Raw genomic sequence first — 17,389 nt, 5'->3', positions numbered from 1 at the left:
GTTTTGGGGATTCCGAAGAAGCAAAAAAGATCGCGGGAGAGGTACGGTTAGTCCATCGTAACGGTGGATTCAATCTTCGGAACTGGAACGCCAACAGCGATGCGGTACTGAAGTTTTTAGGAGAACAGTCTATTGTAGAAGCTAGGAACATTAATCTGGCCGATAAGGATCATGCAGAGCGAGTTCTCGGCATGTTATGGACACCTAAATCTGACGAGCTACTATTTTCGACCCGAATGAGTGACGAGGTTGCTACCCTAATAGGAACCTCTATCCGACCAACGAAGCGCCACGTGCTACGCTGTGTGATGTCATTGTTTGACCCATTAGGACTGCTGGCCACGTTTCTTATTCATGGGAAGGGACCGGAATCGATTGGGATGGTCAAATAGCAGATCTAGAATTCAAGCGATGGCGCGATTGAGTTAAAATGATTCAGTTCATAGACACGATTCGAATTCCGCGATGCTATTTTGTATCTTGTAGCCTTCGCTGCATGGCTTAGATTATAAATCATGAATTGCTAATCATTTAAGACTTTTAAACAGAATCACGCCAAAATCTAGCCTAGCACGATACGATCATAGTGCGGCGTCATTAAGCGCCTGCGTGATTAAAGTACTCAGCGAACAGCTCCGAAGGTCAAGTTTATTTGAAATCCGCCGAAGATGTTGAGAGAGAAAAGGTCGCGGCTGAACCCGAAACATTAGCGAACGCCTTTCAATGAAGTTCGCGGGAAATGCCGAATTCCTGTTCGGCAGAGATCATCATTCCTAATGTGAGGGTAACGGCTTCAAATTCAATTTCTCCCAAACCGCCAACTGGAGCAAGTGTCGAGCCTTTTTGTCCGTGGTTCGTTTCTTGTTGAAGTGTAAGTTAAGCAACGTGTTAGATTTTCTTAATTTAATTCTATTTATTTTGTTAAGTAGTGCCAAGTTTGCTTAACAAACGTAGTGTGTGCGTTAGGGTCAGTTTTGTGCGTTTCTCGAAGAAATTGTCCAGCCAACCGCTACGTTTGTCTCAGGCAACTGCGTCACACCGCCATCGTTGGGACGGAAGATTCCCGGCATCCGTCGCCGGAGGGGGCCAACCCGTTTACACGTTGGTCCCAATTCCAATCGTGGTCGCCAATTGCCACGCATCGTCGCTGAGAGCGACTGCCGAGCGGCCGACGACCCCCCCCCCCCTGTGGGTGAATTGGCCACGTCACCAACGGCCATTCATCGCTACGAACGTTGATCGATTCCCGCCGTCTACCAGGAGCGCAGCAGTACCGGTAGGCGAACAACAGTCGGTGAGTCAAGCGATCTCTTTTTTGTCGAGTGGGGCGTCCGGTGAGGACGCCTCGGAGGATTTTTTTGTGCCGACCGTAGGTCGATGACTGACTGAGTCAGGAATTTGGACGCGTCCATGAAATTGTGAAGTTGGATGTGGAATGGACGACAGTTGCACTAGTGACGTGATTAATGATCGACCCATCCAACTTCTTTTGATAGTCACCCGGGTGTGAAGCCTTTCGTTGTTTTGTCGCATCGTAGTCGGATTTGTGAATGGACGATACACAATGTATGAGCACATGTAGATAGCTAGAAAGAATAGACAGAAAAAACGCACACACAGATAGGACAATCGTAGTTAGTACATAGTGAAATGAACGAAATACCACATTAAGCATGCTGTTTCAATAAATTATGTACCCCGCTTTACCTACCTATAAATAAAATGGCGTCTTCGTTGTGAAACCAATGGGTTATTGTTAGAAGTGCTACGTATAGTGTTAAAGAGAGAAAGTGTTTTCCCGTTGCTTCGGTTCGTTTATGTTGTTTTTGAATGTCTTCCGCGTGGCGGAATTTGACTGTTTGCGCATGCTCTTCCGCGTTGGTTGCGCCTCTGGTGGACTTTAGTTGAAGTTACCAGTGATGAAAAGAGAACGTGCAACATAGCATTGCTGGTTGCAACGTTGGAGGGTATGCGTGATTTCATACCGTACTTTGGAGAAATAGTTTGGAAGTTTTGAGATTTATGCTGAGGTGTGGTAGGGTAGTTTCCCGAGTTTTTGCGTAGTCAGTAGGCGGGCTGGCTCGATCTCCTCTTCGGAGTTTTTCAAATGGACTCGCCCTGAGGCAGTCTCAACCGGGCAAATTTAGACGCGTCGTGCGGTCTCCGAATGGAGTGGCGCTTAAGCCGCACGATTTTTAGAGCATCGGCCAGCGCCGACTACAATCTGCTACGTATCTAACATACAAGAACGCTCAAATCCATGTCCAGTCGCATACTGCTGCGTCATCTACTATCGTGTGATGGGCATCGAAGGGTATGGACGTTGCTCATTGGTTGCTGCGAAGTCGAAAGTGGCTCCATTGAAGCCCATGTCTATTCCGAGGTTGGAACTACGATGTTGATGTTGATGGATGTTGAAATTCGTTCAAGATAATCACTCTCTTAACATAACGAAGCGATATTTGTGGACCGACAGCACAACAGCTCTTTCATGGATCCGATCCGACCCCAGGAACTATCGCCCTTTCGTTGGTCATCGAGTAGTTGAAGTTTTGGAGTCTACATCCGTAGATGAGTGGAAATACGTCCCGTCGACATTAAACCCGGCAGATGAAGGAACCAAGTGGGGTACAGGCCCCTATTTCAGCCACGACAGTAAATGGTTTGGAGGACCAGAGTTTCTGGCCTACTCAGAAGAATACTGGCCAATTACACCCTCTACAATTGAAAAGGAGAGAGGGGAGTTGCGTGGTTCTGTTATGTATCATCATGTGATCGAACCTATAATTCAGTTCGACCGATTCTCACGATTCGAAAAGCTTCATCGCACCGTGGCTTATGTCTTACGATTCATGAACAACCTGAATTCCAAGCCTTACAAAGTAGTGGGCGTATTGCTGCAACTGGAACTGGATGTCGCAGAAGCCGTTATCATGAAGCAGGTACAGTGGATGAAGAAATGACTAATCTTACAAAAAGAAGTTCATCGGAGGAGTGGCAGGTAGAACACATACCGAAGACCAGTAAATTACACCATCCCGTACCGACATTAGACGAGAGAGGAGTTATGAGACAAAATGGGCGCATTGGATTGATTAGCTAAACAGGCCTCGTACAATCAACGGAACCCTGTAATTCTGCTAAAGGATAGTATTGTAACCACACTGTTGGTAGATAAGTACCACAGAGCGTACAAGCACGCGAACCAGGAAACCGTAGTGAATGAAATCCGCCAACATTTTGAAAGACCACGACTACGAACGACTGTGAGAAAATGCGGGCGTCAATGTTTGATCTGTAAATTTCGAAAGGCCCAACCGTCAACTCCACCGATGGCTCCCCTACCGGCGGCCCGACTTGCCGCGTATTGCCGCCCCTTTAGCTACGTTGGACTAGACTACTTCGGTCCGGTTTTAGTGAAGCAAGGTAGATCAACAGTCAAAAGGTGGATAGCACTCTTTACGTGTCTTACCGTGAGTGCTATTCACCTGGAAGTAGTCAACAGCTTAACAACGTCATCCAGTGTTTCGGCTGTATGAAGGTTCATAGGTCGGCGAGGAAAACCAGTAGAGCTCTACAGCGACAATGGCACGAATTTCCAAGGTGCTGAACGACTATTACGGGAACAGATCGAGAGCGGGTTGTCATCAACTTTTACAAGCGGAAATACGAAATGGCTGTTCATTCCCCCGGGGGCCCCACACATGGGAGGCGCCTGGGAAAGGATGGTGCAATCTGTAAAATCTGCTTTAGGCGAGGCCTATGGGGATGGGAAGCTCGACGATGAGGGTTTGAGTCCACTGATAGTTGAGGCTGAGAGTGTAGTAAATGCTAGGCCGTTGACGCACCTACCTTTATACTCAGAGGAATCGGAGGCATTAACTCCCAACCACTTTTTATTCGGGAGTTCGAGTGGAATAAAAGTACCGGGACGTGACGTAGCTTCTCAATCTGTAAATCTTCAGCGTACATTCGCTTCCATTCAAGACCATTTGGATACTTTCTGGCGACGATGGCTGCGTGAATATCTACCTGTCATTCGACGGCAACCAAAGTGGTTCTCAAATGCAGCCAGGACAATTGTAGAAGGAGATCTCGTTCTCATCGTAAACGAAGGCAAACGGAGTGAGTGGATCAGAGGACGTGTGGAGCGTGCCATTCGGGGACTGGACGGTCAAGTTCGGCAAGCCATCCTGCGGACCGCGAACGGAACGTTGCGGAGACCGGTGACTAAGCTAGCCTTGCTAGATGTTGAAAAGGAAAGTGCAGTCTTAACAAATGAGAAGATGCACCCGGTGGAGGATGTTGCCGCAAGTCTATTCGCACCAGCACTGAAAGGGTGAACGAGAAGTGACCACAGTGGACAAAGAACGTCATTGCCGCCGTCACCGAGTGACCGATTGTTCCACTGTCATGCATGGTAGAGCGTTGTCGTTAGAGGAGAAATTTCGCATATCATTGTTTTCTGAGCTAGATGTGATTCTATACAGTGAATATCAACTTAATCGATTATATATTCTTGCTTGCTATTTCCAACTTTCAACTTAAACCATAAATATGTAAGTGATGAGAACAAATTCAAAATGGATTGATTAATTACTCAAAACCTATTTTCCAATCAGCTACCTTAGACGAGATAGTTCATGTCTGCAGATTGTTGCAAAGAACTTAACCCTATACGAGCGTAAGAAGCACTAAATTGTAAGTCGCATTCATTTATCTTGTTGAAGTCAATCCTAATTAGATTAACCGTTTATAGCTTTGAAGCATCCCGAATTATATTCTCTGTTATAAAACTTCAGTGCATGGGTTTTCTTACTGCAACACCACTTCGTTTTGTTATCTTTATAGATACGTTTTTCGATCTCAACTGTGAGTCCGTCTTCAGTGTACGATAAGAAACAACCTCTTGGTTTTTTGATAGGACGAACATGGGGGCCATAAGATACAGTTTAACTTACTTCCTTTCGGGGAACAACCTCCTATTAAAAAACGAAATAAAAATCGCGCATTACCTCCCAATCATAACTCGGGCTCATGATTGAAAGCTTTCATTGCCAGTTGTTACATGAATATAACTTAGTGAGATAACTTTTTATATGTCGATGCATGTAGAAAATTGGACATGGAAAGCAATTTCTAGATTAAAATTGATTGATGTTGTCATCATTCTAAAACACAACCACAACATGCGTTCGTCTTATTCATAAAGTAAATTCAATCTATGTCAATAAATCGCTTTGCCGCATAACGATGGTTAAATGATGAGGTTTGTTGGCAACGTTGTTCTACAACTCCCTACGGGTCGATGCTTCACTCGTTTCCACTTTACAGCTCAAAGCCTTTGCAACATTCTATCGTTAATAATTATGTATTTCCCTTTTCTGAAGGTTGCCATTTCTCTGCTGTGAAGGAATACGTCCTTGTCAAGCCATCATTTATCTAAAAACGAACTAGAAATCATCCTGATTTCTAAATCCTGATTTCCGTTCAATGGTATCTGTATGGACTGGTCCTAATGTTGTTCGTAGCAGAAGGCGATCCGTTCAATCGAAAGAAAACAAGTTCAATACTTGAGATTCCTCTTGCCAACGTTTGCAATCAGATATGATACACTGCTTCTTTCATACTCCATATCCACTGCCACTGTGTAGCAGACCATCGTCATCAGTCAGCTCTCGGAATGTATACAATATTGTGCACAGTGAGTGTCATTGAAATGAGGAAATGGAAGCTTCGACAAACAAGCAACTTGTTTCCGGTATCGACTGAAGCATATTGTCTGTCCAAAGGAATAGTTTTCCATTCTTCAGATGATGAGCTCTTTGAGAGCCGAGTAACAAAGTCAATATAACTTTTGAGTACGATGGGTGAGTATGTGTGACGGAAACGGTGATCCACTTCCGGTATAAATGTGTAAAAAGTACAGAGAAAAGTCCTCGTGATGATTGGACAAAAATCTGGTCAATAATTGAACAACATAAAAAAAGAGTACTTTTGCACACTTTGTGCAAAAGTATTCACGTTTTTACGTCATTTGTTAGCGTTTGGCTCTAAATCACTTTCGAATTTTTTTGACGTCTTCATCATACAACAAAATTGTACCGAAAGCGGAAAGACCCATAGAGTTATAAACCAAATGAAGAGCTGCGCAAGTGTCTGTCTGTCCGTGTAAAAAGCTAAGAAAAACATTAGACAACTTTCCATATAGTAATCCTTAACCGAATTTCTCGCAACAAGTTTCATTCAATAGGGGCAAAGTAGCAACAAGAACGTCCGCCGTGTGAAATGGCAAAATAAAAACTGATGGAATCATCCCCAAAAATCAGAAAGGTTGTAAATTCGGTTGTCGTCACTGAGAAATTTATCTGCTAAACCTTCTTCTTTGGCCGTTCCCAAACACTAGCAGCAACAAAACCAAACGCAGAATCAATAAGCCCATTGCCAGTTCTAGCAATTGCTAGAACATGAGAAATGTATGGAAAGATACAGAGGAGGGACGGAACGTTCCTGGGATCAAACCCACAACCTCCTGCGTATAAGGCAGAAGTGGTAGCCATACGACCACCAAGCCCGTTTTAGTGCGTCGCAGTATGTATTTATGCAATCCAAAATTTAAATACAATAGGGATTGAAGCTTGGTGATATTAAAGGTTATAAAAGTTTTGCATCAAATTGTTTTGAAAGTCATGTTAATCTTATTTACTTATAAATGTATTTCGTTTTTCTAATAAGACTTAACACAAAACTGGACAATGGCATTTCGGATAATTAACAACTACAGCGGCACATCTTCGTAAATAAACGTGTATCATTTATTTGAATAAATTTTCACTCGGTACCATCAGTTCAGAGGTTTGGAAGTAGAATTTGATTTCGTGTGGCCATCTTTGTGTTCTGGTATTGGTTTTGATTTAAAATGTATTTTTTGATCACCGATCAGATGTGTGAGATTCTTGTAAAATATTGGATCTTTTTTCCAATGATCGACACATTAGATTGAGAAGAGTAGCGTTTTTAAAATTTTTTTTTTATCTGAATCAACACCGAGACATATCATAGGTGTAGAAGATTCCATGTTCATATTAAAAACGATGACAGAGAGGTGCATATACCAGTCGTTTCGATACACTTCAGGCAGTAACGCTGACGATTAATACATGTATACTTCTTATTCATATATATAAAAATGTAGTTTTTTTTTACTAAAACTTTAGTATTTGGTACGTAATTGCAGTTGTATGAACGATTTATTTATACCGGGGGTGTGTGAGGGAGTATAGACATGTGCAGCGAAAAAGAAGTTCACCGGATTGGGAATACACATTTAAAATTCTCCTAAAAGTAAACATTCCTAAAAACACACCTAAAGAAGCGTTTAGCGAGAAACATTCAACATCAAACATCTACTTTATGGTTTTTTGCTACATTTTCTTCTTTCATCTTAATATTCTTCGGTTGATAACTGCAGCAGATGTACACGACGGGTTTTGGTTATTGTGTCAAAAGGCTTAAAAGTACAACACAACACTTTGAATTTATTTCCGCTTTAATTCAACTGTTTCCTATGCCCTAGGTTTAATAGGAGTAGAGGTTGCATACATATGTTACACGTATTCTTTTAGGATGGTCCAAACTTGAGGTTCCCGTTCCATTTGAGTTCTATAATAGCATTTTCTAATTCCAGCTCAATCGATTACGTTTTGCACAATACGTGGGACCGTAATCTATGGAAAGGCACAGGAGAAACAGTAAAAGCTGTTCATGGTTTACAGAGGAATGATTGGACAGATAGAGGCCATAATTGCACAGTGAAATACGAGAATCAAATTGGTAACCAACTAACTTTTCCAACAAGATTTGAATAGTTTTCATTTCAATTTAATTTGTAGATTTATGTTTGCAAAATAATTCAGATTCCACACTTTCTTATGATTATAATCGATTGAGCTTCAATTTTAATGAACAATGACAAAAAACCTTCAATAAAACCCTAAAAAGTACAAGTGCCTCAAATTTGTTCCATCCTGGTATTAGCGTGCATATAAAATGGAACCGAATCGTCGCTAAGCTATCACGCGGCTCCATGGAATTGATTTCTCCAGTTCTTGTTACATTATCCTCACCGATTGCCGCGTGCCACTGGTGGGGAGGAGATGTGACGCTTCCGGATACGAACCCGTCACCGAACCCGGGGCCACGTGGTCTGCCAGCTCTGCGGTGACTGGCATTGTTTGGCCGCTGTCTACAGTTCGGTACTCATTTCGCCAACAATTACTGTGCCCTGTAATTACGTGAATCAATAATGGGGAGAAAAAAGAAAACGAGAGGAGAAAGAGAAAAAAAAATGGACGGAATTAAAAACGGTTAGCTGGCCACTTGGTGACAATTATGTTCGCTCATATGGGAAACAGTTTATGGTCGTGGGGACGGGGATCATTTTTTTTAATTAAAATTTGTTTAATGTGCAATTTTAATAAACCATTGGCTGACCACGAAGCTGAAACGGAGCGATTTTCATTTCAATGGTGGATTCGGTGGAATTGGTTATTTTAAATTCAACAGATTTTATATCCATGAACAAACAAAACTTAAGAGAATAGTCTGTTTTTCTTTATTTAGTATTGTGATATCTAAACGAATCTTGTTGGCTTCTCCTAGAACAATATATGAATAGTGTATAACAATATAACTTTAACCCAAACTATCTTCCCGATTACATTTAGCTTGATGACGAAAAATAACACAAATTTGCATGGTGCTTAGTCCACTCGTATCACACATTGCTATCCCTGTAACCCTTCACACTTAGGATTATATTATAATTATCACATCCACATAGCATGGAACGTGGATTATGATTGCCTTTGGTCGCGTCTTTCCTCATCTGGTATATAGTCCAGATGGTTAGTGCGTCAGTCTAGATGCGCTAAATGTGGAGGGTCCTGGACTCGTCTTTGACCGTATTTTTCAGTAAGGTTGCTGAAGTTGTCGAAGTATGCAACATTTTACTTCTCGATGGGGGAGTGTAATATTAGATTCAATGTAGACACAAACACATAACCAGTTCTTATTTCCTCGTGACCGGAGACCCAATGCAAGGGCCTGCCGTTTACTTAATGCAATCTGTGCATATGTCACAAATTATGGCAAACTGTACACGAAACTAATTCGATATTGCAATAAAATGAATACAAGCAGTGGTCAAAAAGTCACTTCTGGGTCAGTGAAGCCGCTGTATTTGAAAAGCACCAAAAACCACTTTCATAATGATGTTTTCGGCGTCGCTCCGGATGCAATTCAAGTTTCCATAGGCACTTCGTCCAAATCTTCACAAAAAAGTATGTTTTAGAAATTTCATTTAATTAAACAGGGGAAATATTCGACAATTCTAAGGGTCATTATTGAGAAATCCAACTGGAAATTCTTGAGAGTTTCCACTAGACTGAACTTCCACGAAAAAATCTTCGGCAATTATTCGGGAAGTGTTTCGGAATTTTTCGGAATGTTGCCCTGCCAGCGTTGGAACTACTTTTATTCGCATTTTAAAATTTAATATAGAGAATTCATCTCATGGCTCCAATATTCATTCCATTAAAAACAAATCAAATTGATGTGATTTTTTTCAGCAGCAAAACTTGTGATTTTTTTTTTGGCAGTGAGCACGAATGTTGACAGAAAGAAGCGACAAAATTGGTGCTGTATGGCGATGAGATATGGAGATCGGGACAGTTCCAGTTCCCCTATCTTCTTCTTCTTAATGGCATTACATCCCCACACTGGGACAGAGCCGCCTCGAAGCTTAGTGTTCATCAAGCACTTCCACAGTTATTAACTGCGAGGTTTCTAAGCCAAGTTACCATGTTTGCATTCGTATATCATGAGGCTAGCACGATGATACTTTTATGCCCAGGGAAGTCGAGACAATTTCCAATCCGAAAATTGCCTAGACCGCAATTTCCAATCCGAAAATTGCCTAGACCGGCACCGGGAATCGAACCCAGCCACCCTCAGCATGGTATTGCTTTGTAGCCGCGCGTCTTACCGCACGGCTAAGGAGGGCCCCCCAGTTCCCCTATATGGGACTACTAAATAACTTTTATGCTACATCTTTCCATGAATGTCAGTGTCATTCTATCGATAAAAATAATTAATTTTTTATTGTTTTTTGCCATGTAAATAAAAGGTTTACTCATGAAATAAAAGACGTTGGAGACCACAAAAGCATGTTGTACTTTTGCTAATCTGCAACGTAGTTTCCGTTTCGATGAGACCAATGCAAGTGATTTTCGGGCCAAGGAAGATTCTTTGTTATTTAAGGTGAGAAACATGTTTCACCCTTCAACAATTTTCTGCAGAGCTATCCTTGGAAGAGAAACGAAAATCGTGCCTATCGGACGAAATTCTTTTTTCGTTTCACCACTTTTTCGTCTCAGAGATTTTTTTAGTAGAACTATCGTCGAGCACGTTTAGAGGTAATCATATCATCTACCAGAGCTGCGGCAACAAACACGAGCTGAGAACAGCTTTCATAGTGATGGGCGATATGCAAAGGCGCGTGATCGGGTGGTGGCCGATCAATGAAAGAATGTGCAGGATCAAAGGATGGTGATCGGATCAAAGGCCGGTTCTTCAACTTCAGCATAATCAACGTCCATAGCCCATACTTCGGAAGCACCGATGATGATAAGGACGCATTCTACGCGTAGCTGGCACGTGAGTACGACAGCTGCCCAAGCCACGACGTCCAAATCATCATAGGAGATTTGAACGCTCAGGTTGGCCAAGAGGAGGAGTTTAGACCGACTATTGGAAAGTTCAGCGCTCACCGGCTGACGAACGAAAACGGCCTACGACTTATTGATTTCGCTGCCTCCAAGAATATGGCCATTCGCAGCACCTACTTCCAACACAGCCTTCCGTATCGGTACACCTGGAGATCACCACTGCAGACAGAATCACAAATCGACCTGATTGATGGACGGCACTTCTTCGACATTACCTACGTCAGGACATATCGTGGCGCTAACATAGACTCTGACCACTATCTGGTGATGGTTAAACTGCGCCCAAAACTATCCGTCATCAACAATGTTCGGTACCGACGACCGCCGCAACCTGATGTCGCCACTGCATACGCGCAGTATCTCGAGGCAGCGTTGCCGAAAGAGGGTGAGCTCGATGGGGCCCCTCTTGAGGACTGCTGGAATACAGTCAAAGCAGCCATTAACGACGCAGCGGAGAACAACGTCGTGTATATGGGACGAAGTCGACGGAACGATTGGTTCAACGAAGAGTGCAGACAGATTCTGGAGGAGAAGGACGCGGCGCGGGCGGTCGCGCTGCAGCAAGGTTTCCGGCAGAACCTGGAACGTTATAGACGGAAGCGGAGACAGCAGACCCGCCTTTTTCAGGAGAAGAAACGCCGCCTGCAAGAAGCGGAGTGCGAGGAGATGGAACAGCTGTGCCGTTCTCAAGAAACACGCAAGTTCTATCAGAAGCTCAACGCATCCCGCAAAGGCTTCGTGCCGCGAGCCGAAATATTCGGGGATAAGGATGGGAGCATATTGACGGACGAACATGTGGTGATCGAAATGTGGAAACGAGGAATATTTGAATGGCGCTGAGAGTACAGGCAGTGAAAATCAAAGCAGCGGAGCAGATGACTACGTCAGTTCAGCGGACGATGGAAGCCAAACAGCCCCCACCTTGAGGGAAGTTAAGGATGCCATCCAACAGCTAAAGACCAATAAAGCAGCTGGTAAGGATGGTATCGGAGCTGAGCTCATCAAGATGGGCCCGGAAAAGCTAGCCACTTGCCTGCACAAATTGATAGTCAGATTCTGGGAAACTGAACAGCTACCGGAGGAGTGGAAGGAAGGGGTTATATGCCCCATCTACAAGAAAGGCGACAAGCTGGAGTGTGAGAACTTTCGAGCGATCACCATCCTTAATGCCGCCTACAAAGTGATATCCCAGATCATCTTCCATCGTCTGTCACCATTAGTGAACGAGTTCGTGGAAAGTTATCAAGCCGGCTTCGTTGACGGCCGCTCGACAACGGACCAGATCTTTACTGTACGGCAAATCCTTCAAAAATGCCGTGAATACCAGGTCCCAACGCACCATCTGTTCGTTGATTTCAAGGCGGCATACGACAGTATAGACCGCGTAGAGCTATGGAAAATTATGGACGAGAACAGCTTCCCTGGGAAGCTTACCAGACGGTGGATGGTGTGCAAAACTTTGTGAAGATTTCGGGCGAACACTCCAGTTCGTTCGAATCGCGCCGGGGACTAAGACAAGGTGATGGACTTTCGTGCCTGTTGTTCAACATTGCGCTAGAAGTTGTCATGCGGAGAGCCGGATGTAACAGCCGGTGTACGATTTTCAACAGATCCAGTCAATTTATTTGCTTCGCGTGGACATGGACATTGTCGGCCGAACATTTGCAAAGGTGGCAGAACTGTACACCCGCCTGAAACGTGAAGTAACAAAAGTTGGACTGGTGGTGAATGCGTCAAAGACAAAGTATATGCTTGTGGGCGGAACCGAGCGTGACAGGGCTCGCCTGGGAAACAGTTTTACGATAGACGGGGATACCTTCGAGGTGGTCGAGGAATTCGTCTACCTCGGATCCTTGATAACGGCTGATAACAATGTCAGTCGTGAAATACGAAGGCGCATCATCTGTGGAAGTCGGGCCTACTACGGGCTCCAGAAGAAACTGCGGTCAAAAAAGAATCGCCACCGCACCAAATGTGTCATGTACAAGACGCTAATAAGACCGGTTGTCCTCTACGGACATGAAACATGGACAATGCTCGAGGAGGACTTTCAAGCACTCGGAATATTCGAGAGACGGGTGCTTAGGACCATCTTTGGCGGTGTGCAAGAAGACGGTGTGTGACGGCGAAGAATGAACCATGAGCTCGCCCAACTCTATGGCGAACCCAGTATCCAGAAATTAGCTAAAGCCGGAAGGGTACGATGGGCAGGACATGTTGCAAGAATGCCGGACAGCAACCCTGCAACGATGGTGTTCGCTTCCGATCCGGCAGGTACGAGACGGCGTGGAGCGCAGCGAGCGAGATGGGCAGAACAGGTGCAAAACGACTTGGCGAGCGTGGGGCGTATCCGAGGATGGAGAGATGCGGCCTCGAACCGTGTATTGTGGCGTCAAATTGTTGATTCAGTGTTATCTGTTTAGAGGTAGACTAAATAAATGAATGAATGACAAAAGAGTCTAAATGGCAAGGCATTAGAAGCAGTGCGAAGTCGACTACTGTTACCGTCTGCGGTACCCCACATAAGGATGCTATACGGTCGACCAGGAGAACAATTGCTGGATATGCTATTGGCCAAAACGCGGAAGGTAAAAGCGCCGAAAGCTGATCGCATGAATACGTTTATCACATTAGGGATGGTTGTGCAACAGCTAATTGATCATTTGGAGGCGTTCAATCTGCAGGACCCCTTTGATAAACCCGTTGGTGATACAGGAGTTGGTGGAGAAACTTCCGGCTAGCACCAAAATGAAATGAGTAAGACACAAAAGGCAGATCACAAGAATGATGCCCCGCACTCTATCTGATTTTCTGTCCGAAATCGTTAGAAATGCTAGTGATGTTGCTATTTCATAATTTTTTTTTTTTTAAGAAGATCGATTTTTTATCTTGGAACATTTTTGTGACTTGGAATTTTTTTCAGATGATGAACAATTTTTTCATCGAACTTTAACACCGGACGATACGCAAACGTCAAAAATAACTCTCTATGCAAAATTTGAGCTAAATCGGATATGATTTAGGGGTGCTCAAAATTAATCAAAAGTTTTTTTTTCTCACAAGGGGGAAATAATTTTATTGTTTTTTGATGCCAAAGGACTCAAAATGCATGAAACTTTGAGATTTATTCTTTTGAAAAAAATCGACTTTTTTGGAACTTCGAAAAAATGTCTTATGGTGAAAACAATTTTTCATCGAATTTAAAAACCGGACGTTACGCGAACATTTCCTAAGCTCTAAAATTTGCCCTCACGCAAAATTTGAACTCCATCGGACACATCAAAATTTTGATTTTTTTGTATCTTGATCTTCACACGTTGTGTTTTGAATTCATGCGGTTCCTCGTAATAATAAACGTGATAAATAAACCTCGGTTTAATAAACATTGCCTAGCAATCTGATAATTTTCACCGTAGATCTGATCTCAAGAGTTTTCAATGTTACAAAAAATTCAAAACTTTGATAGCAAGATTTTGAGCACCCCTGAATTATGTCCGATGAAGCTCAAACATAATTATCAAAGTTTCATGCATTTTGAGTCCTTTGGCATCAAAAACCAAAAAATTATTTCCCCCTTGTGAGAAAAAAAAGTTTTTTTTGATTAATTTTAAGCACCCCTAAATCATGTCATTATTATTATTATAATCTTTATTAAAGAGGTTTTTAGCCCAAGGCTAGTTCACCTCCGGGCAAAATTATGTCCGATTTAGCTCAAATTTTGCATAAGGGGATATTTTTGGCTACGAAAACGTTTGCGTATCGTCCGGTATTAAAATTCGATGAAAAAAATTGCCATCATCTGAAAAAAATTCCTAAAAATGTTCTAAGTGAAAAAATCGATTTCTTTGAATTTTTTTAAAAATTACATCAGGTCTCGATGTTTCATGCATTTTTAAGTCATTTGGTATCAAAAACAAAAATTCGATTTTTGACTTTTCCTTTATATACGAATTTTCAACTCTAACGTGAAATCTGTGCTGTTATACGCTAGCGAAACATGGTGTGTATCAGTGGAGAACACTCAACGGCTGCAGGTGTTCATTAACAGATGCCTGCGGTATATAATTCGGGCCTGGTGGCCTCACAACTGGATCTCAAACAACGAGCTCCATCGTCGTTGTCACCAGAGGCCGATAACAACAGAAATTCGGGATCGGAAGTGGGGCTGGGTCGGCCACACTCTACGTAGGGGCGGAAACGAAATCTGTAAGCAAGCATTAGACTGGAACCCAGCGGGACATCGCAGCAGAGGCAGACCCAGAGGCTCATGGCGGAGAAGCCTCAATAAAGAAATAAAAGAAGTCGACCGAAATCTAACCTGGCAACAGGTTAAAGCGATAGCCGGGCATCGCTCAGGATGGAGATCTTTCAAGTCGGCCCTTTGCACCACCGGAGGTGTACAGGATCCATAACTAACTTTGGTCCCCCCTTGGGAAAATTTTAATGGGTAAACATTTCAAAATTTTGATGAATTTTAAGCACCCCTAAATCATGTCCGATTGAGCTCAAATTTTGCATGGGGTCATATTTTGGGGTAATGAAACTTGTGAGCAATGTCGTTTTTTGAAATACGATGACAAATTTTTTCCCATTCATTCTATTGGCACCCTATCAACACCTACAGGATCTTCCGGTGGTAGATTATGAAATGGAGCCACCGAAGATTCTTGTAGGTTTAAAATATAGAGTCGCAGATTGGAAAACCAGGGGAACCAAACGCTGTGAGATCTAAGCTAGGATGACCGTCTATGGCTCTAAAATTCATCTGTCATCTGCCAATTTCGAGAACATGGTATAGGTTTTGGTGCTGACATCCGGGAGATTCGACCCGAGGACAGACAAGCGCAAAGTTTTCTTTGTTTTTCGGACAAGTTTTCGTAATGGATTGCGCTATATTCGGTGCGACCTGTTCACCCAGTCAAAAAGTGTTCGTAAAGCATAATAACGCCACTGTGAGTCACAGTTTCCGAAAGCATCGATAGCAGTTGCCAAGGAACACTACGTGGATGACTATTTCGATAGCGCACACGCTGTAAAACTTCCTGTCGTGTGTCCCATCTACAAAGGGCGATAAGCTGGATTATAGCAACTACCGCGCAATCACATTGCTGAACGCCGCCTACAAGGTACTCTCCCAAATTTTATGCCGTCGACTAGCACCAATTGCAAGGGAGTTCGTGGGGCAGTACCAGGCGGGTTTTATGGGCGAACGCTCCACCACGGACCAGGTGTTCGCCATTCGCCAAGTACTGCAGAAATGCCGCGAATACAACGTGCCCAAACATCATCTATTCATCGACTTCATTTCAACCGTGATATGATACAATCGATCGGGACCAGCTATGGCAGCTAATGCACGAACATGGATTTCCGGATAAACTGACACGGTTGATCAAAGCGACGATGGATCGGGTGATGTGCGTAGTTCGAGTTTCAGGGGCATTCTCGAGTCTGTTCGAAACCCGCAGAGGGTTACGGCAAGGTGATGGTATTTCGTGTCTGCTATTCGACATCGCTTTGGAAGGGGTAATACGAAGAGCAGGGATTAACACGAGTGGTACAATTTTCAATAAAATGCGGTGGGCCTGGCAGGTAGCCAGAATGTCGGACAATAACCCGGTGAAAATGGTTCTCGACAACGATCCGACGGGCACAAGAAGGCGAGGTGCGCAGCGGGCAAGGTGGATCGATCAGGTGAGTAATGCTCGCTGAAACCGGTCCACTATTTGCACGAGGTTCTTAAAAATGCCTAAATTTATATTCTTTTGAAAGCTTTCGGCGAGTATATTAAGGATCCGAGTTAAATTCATCAGAAATATGAATCCCTCTACAGAAGGATACACTCTTCCTCTTTCCAACGATATGCTGATCTCTATGATCGGTTGAGAAATGTTGGAGTTATGACAGTTTCGGTAAGTCAAGAATTGACAAAAATCGAGGGGTCCATTAAAATGATTTCGTGTATAACTAACGAGGGGTCCAACTTTCTGATGAATTTAACTCGGATCCTTAATATACTCGCCGAAAGCTTTCGAAAGAATATAAATTTAGGCATTTTTAAGAACCTTGTGCAAATAGTGGCCCGGTTTCAGCGAGAATTACTCAGGTGGAATTCCTTGGGTGTCCAATTCCTCGGTGGCTCTGCAACAGCTGGGTGAAACACAAATGAGCGAAGTGATAAAAGGACAGACACCGAACGGGTTCTAGGAATCGTATAGAGTCCTCCCAAAGATGATTTCACGTACGAATCTTTACAACTGCACGTATTTACAGATGCAAGTTGGAACCGTGTACTATCCCACGGCTAGAGTTGATGGCAGCCGTTCTCGGTACTCGACTGGTGGACACTATTAAAGAGAGGCACAACTTTGTAACAATTTAATCATCCCTAGCCGTATGCTTCGTCAAAGCTCCAATCAGCAAGCTGACGCGCCACCTGTTTCTGAGATATGAGACTATTGAGGCTTTCGCGTTTAAGGTCAAACTTTGAGTTCCGCTAGATCTCATTTAACTTTTTTTTCTTATAGAAAATTGATACCTCACTCTAAACAGGCGCACAACGCATTTGCCGATTTCGCATTGATTTTTTTTGCATAAAAAAA

At 43.3% G+C, this 17,389-nt stretch overlaps 1 protein-coding gene across 1 annotated transcript in view; it reads right to left on the bottom strand.

Moving 5' to 3' along the window:
- Positions 1–6,793: 6,793 nt before the first annotated feature.
- The window catches only part of LOC134204614 (uncharacterized protein DDB_G0287625-like), a gene marked incomplete at its 5' end in the record, with an annotated part of 153,448 nt that continues 142,852 nt past the window's right edge, over positions 6,794–17,389 (bottom strand). The window contains one exon of the mRNA XM_062679411.1: positions 6,794–8,284. Coding sequence (XP_062535395.1) covers positions 8,275–8,284 — 10 coding nt within the window. The remainder of the gene's footprint in view (positions 8,285–17,389) is intronic.

This window comes from Armigeres subalbatus, unplaced genomic scaffold (assembly GCF_024139115.2).
Source record: "Armigeres subalbatus isolate Guangzhou_Male unplaced genomic scaffold, GZ_Asu_2 Contig750, whole genome shotgun sequence".
NCBI lineage: Eukaryota > Metazoa > Arthropoda > Insecta > Diptera > Culicidae > Armigeres > Armigeres subalbatus.
The sequence above is the reverse complement of the archived record's forward strand: the minus strand, read 5'-3'. Positions and strand labels throughout refer to the sequence as shown.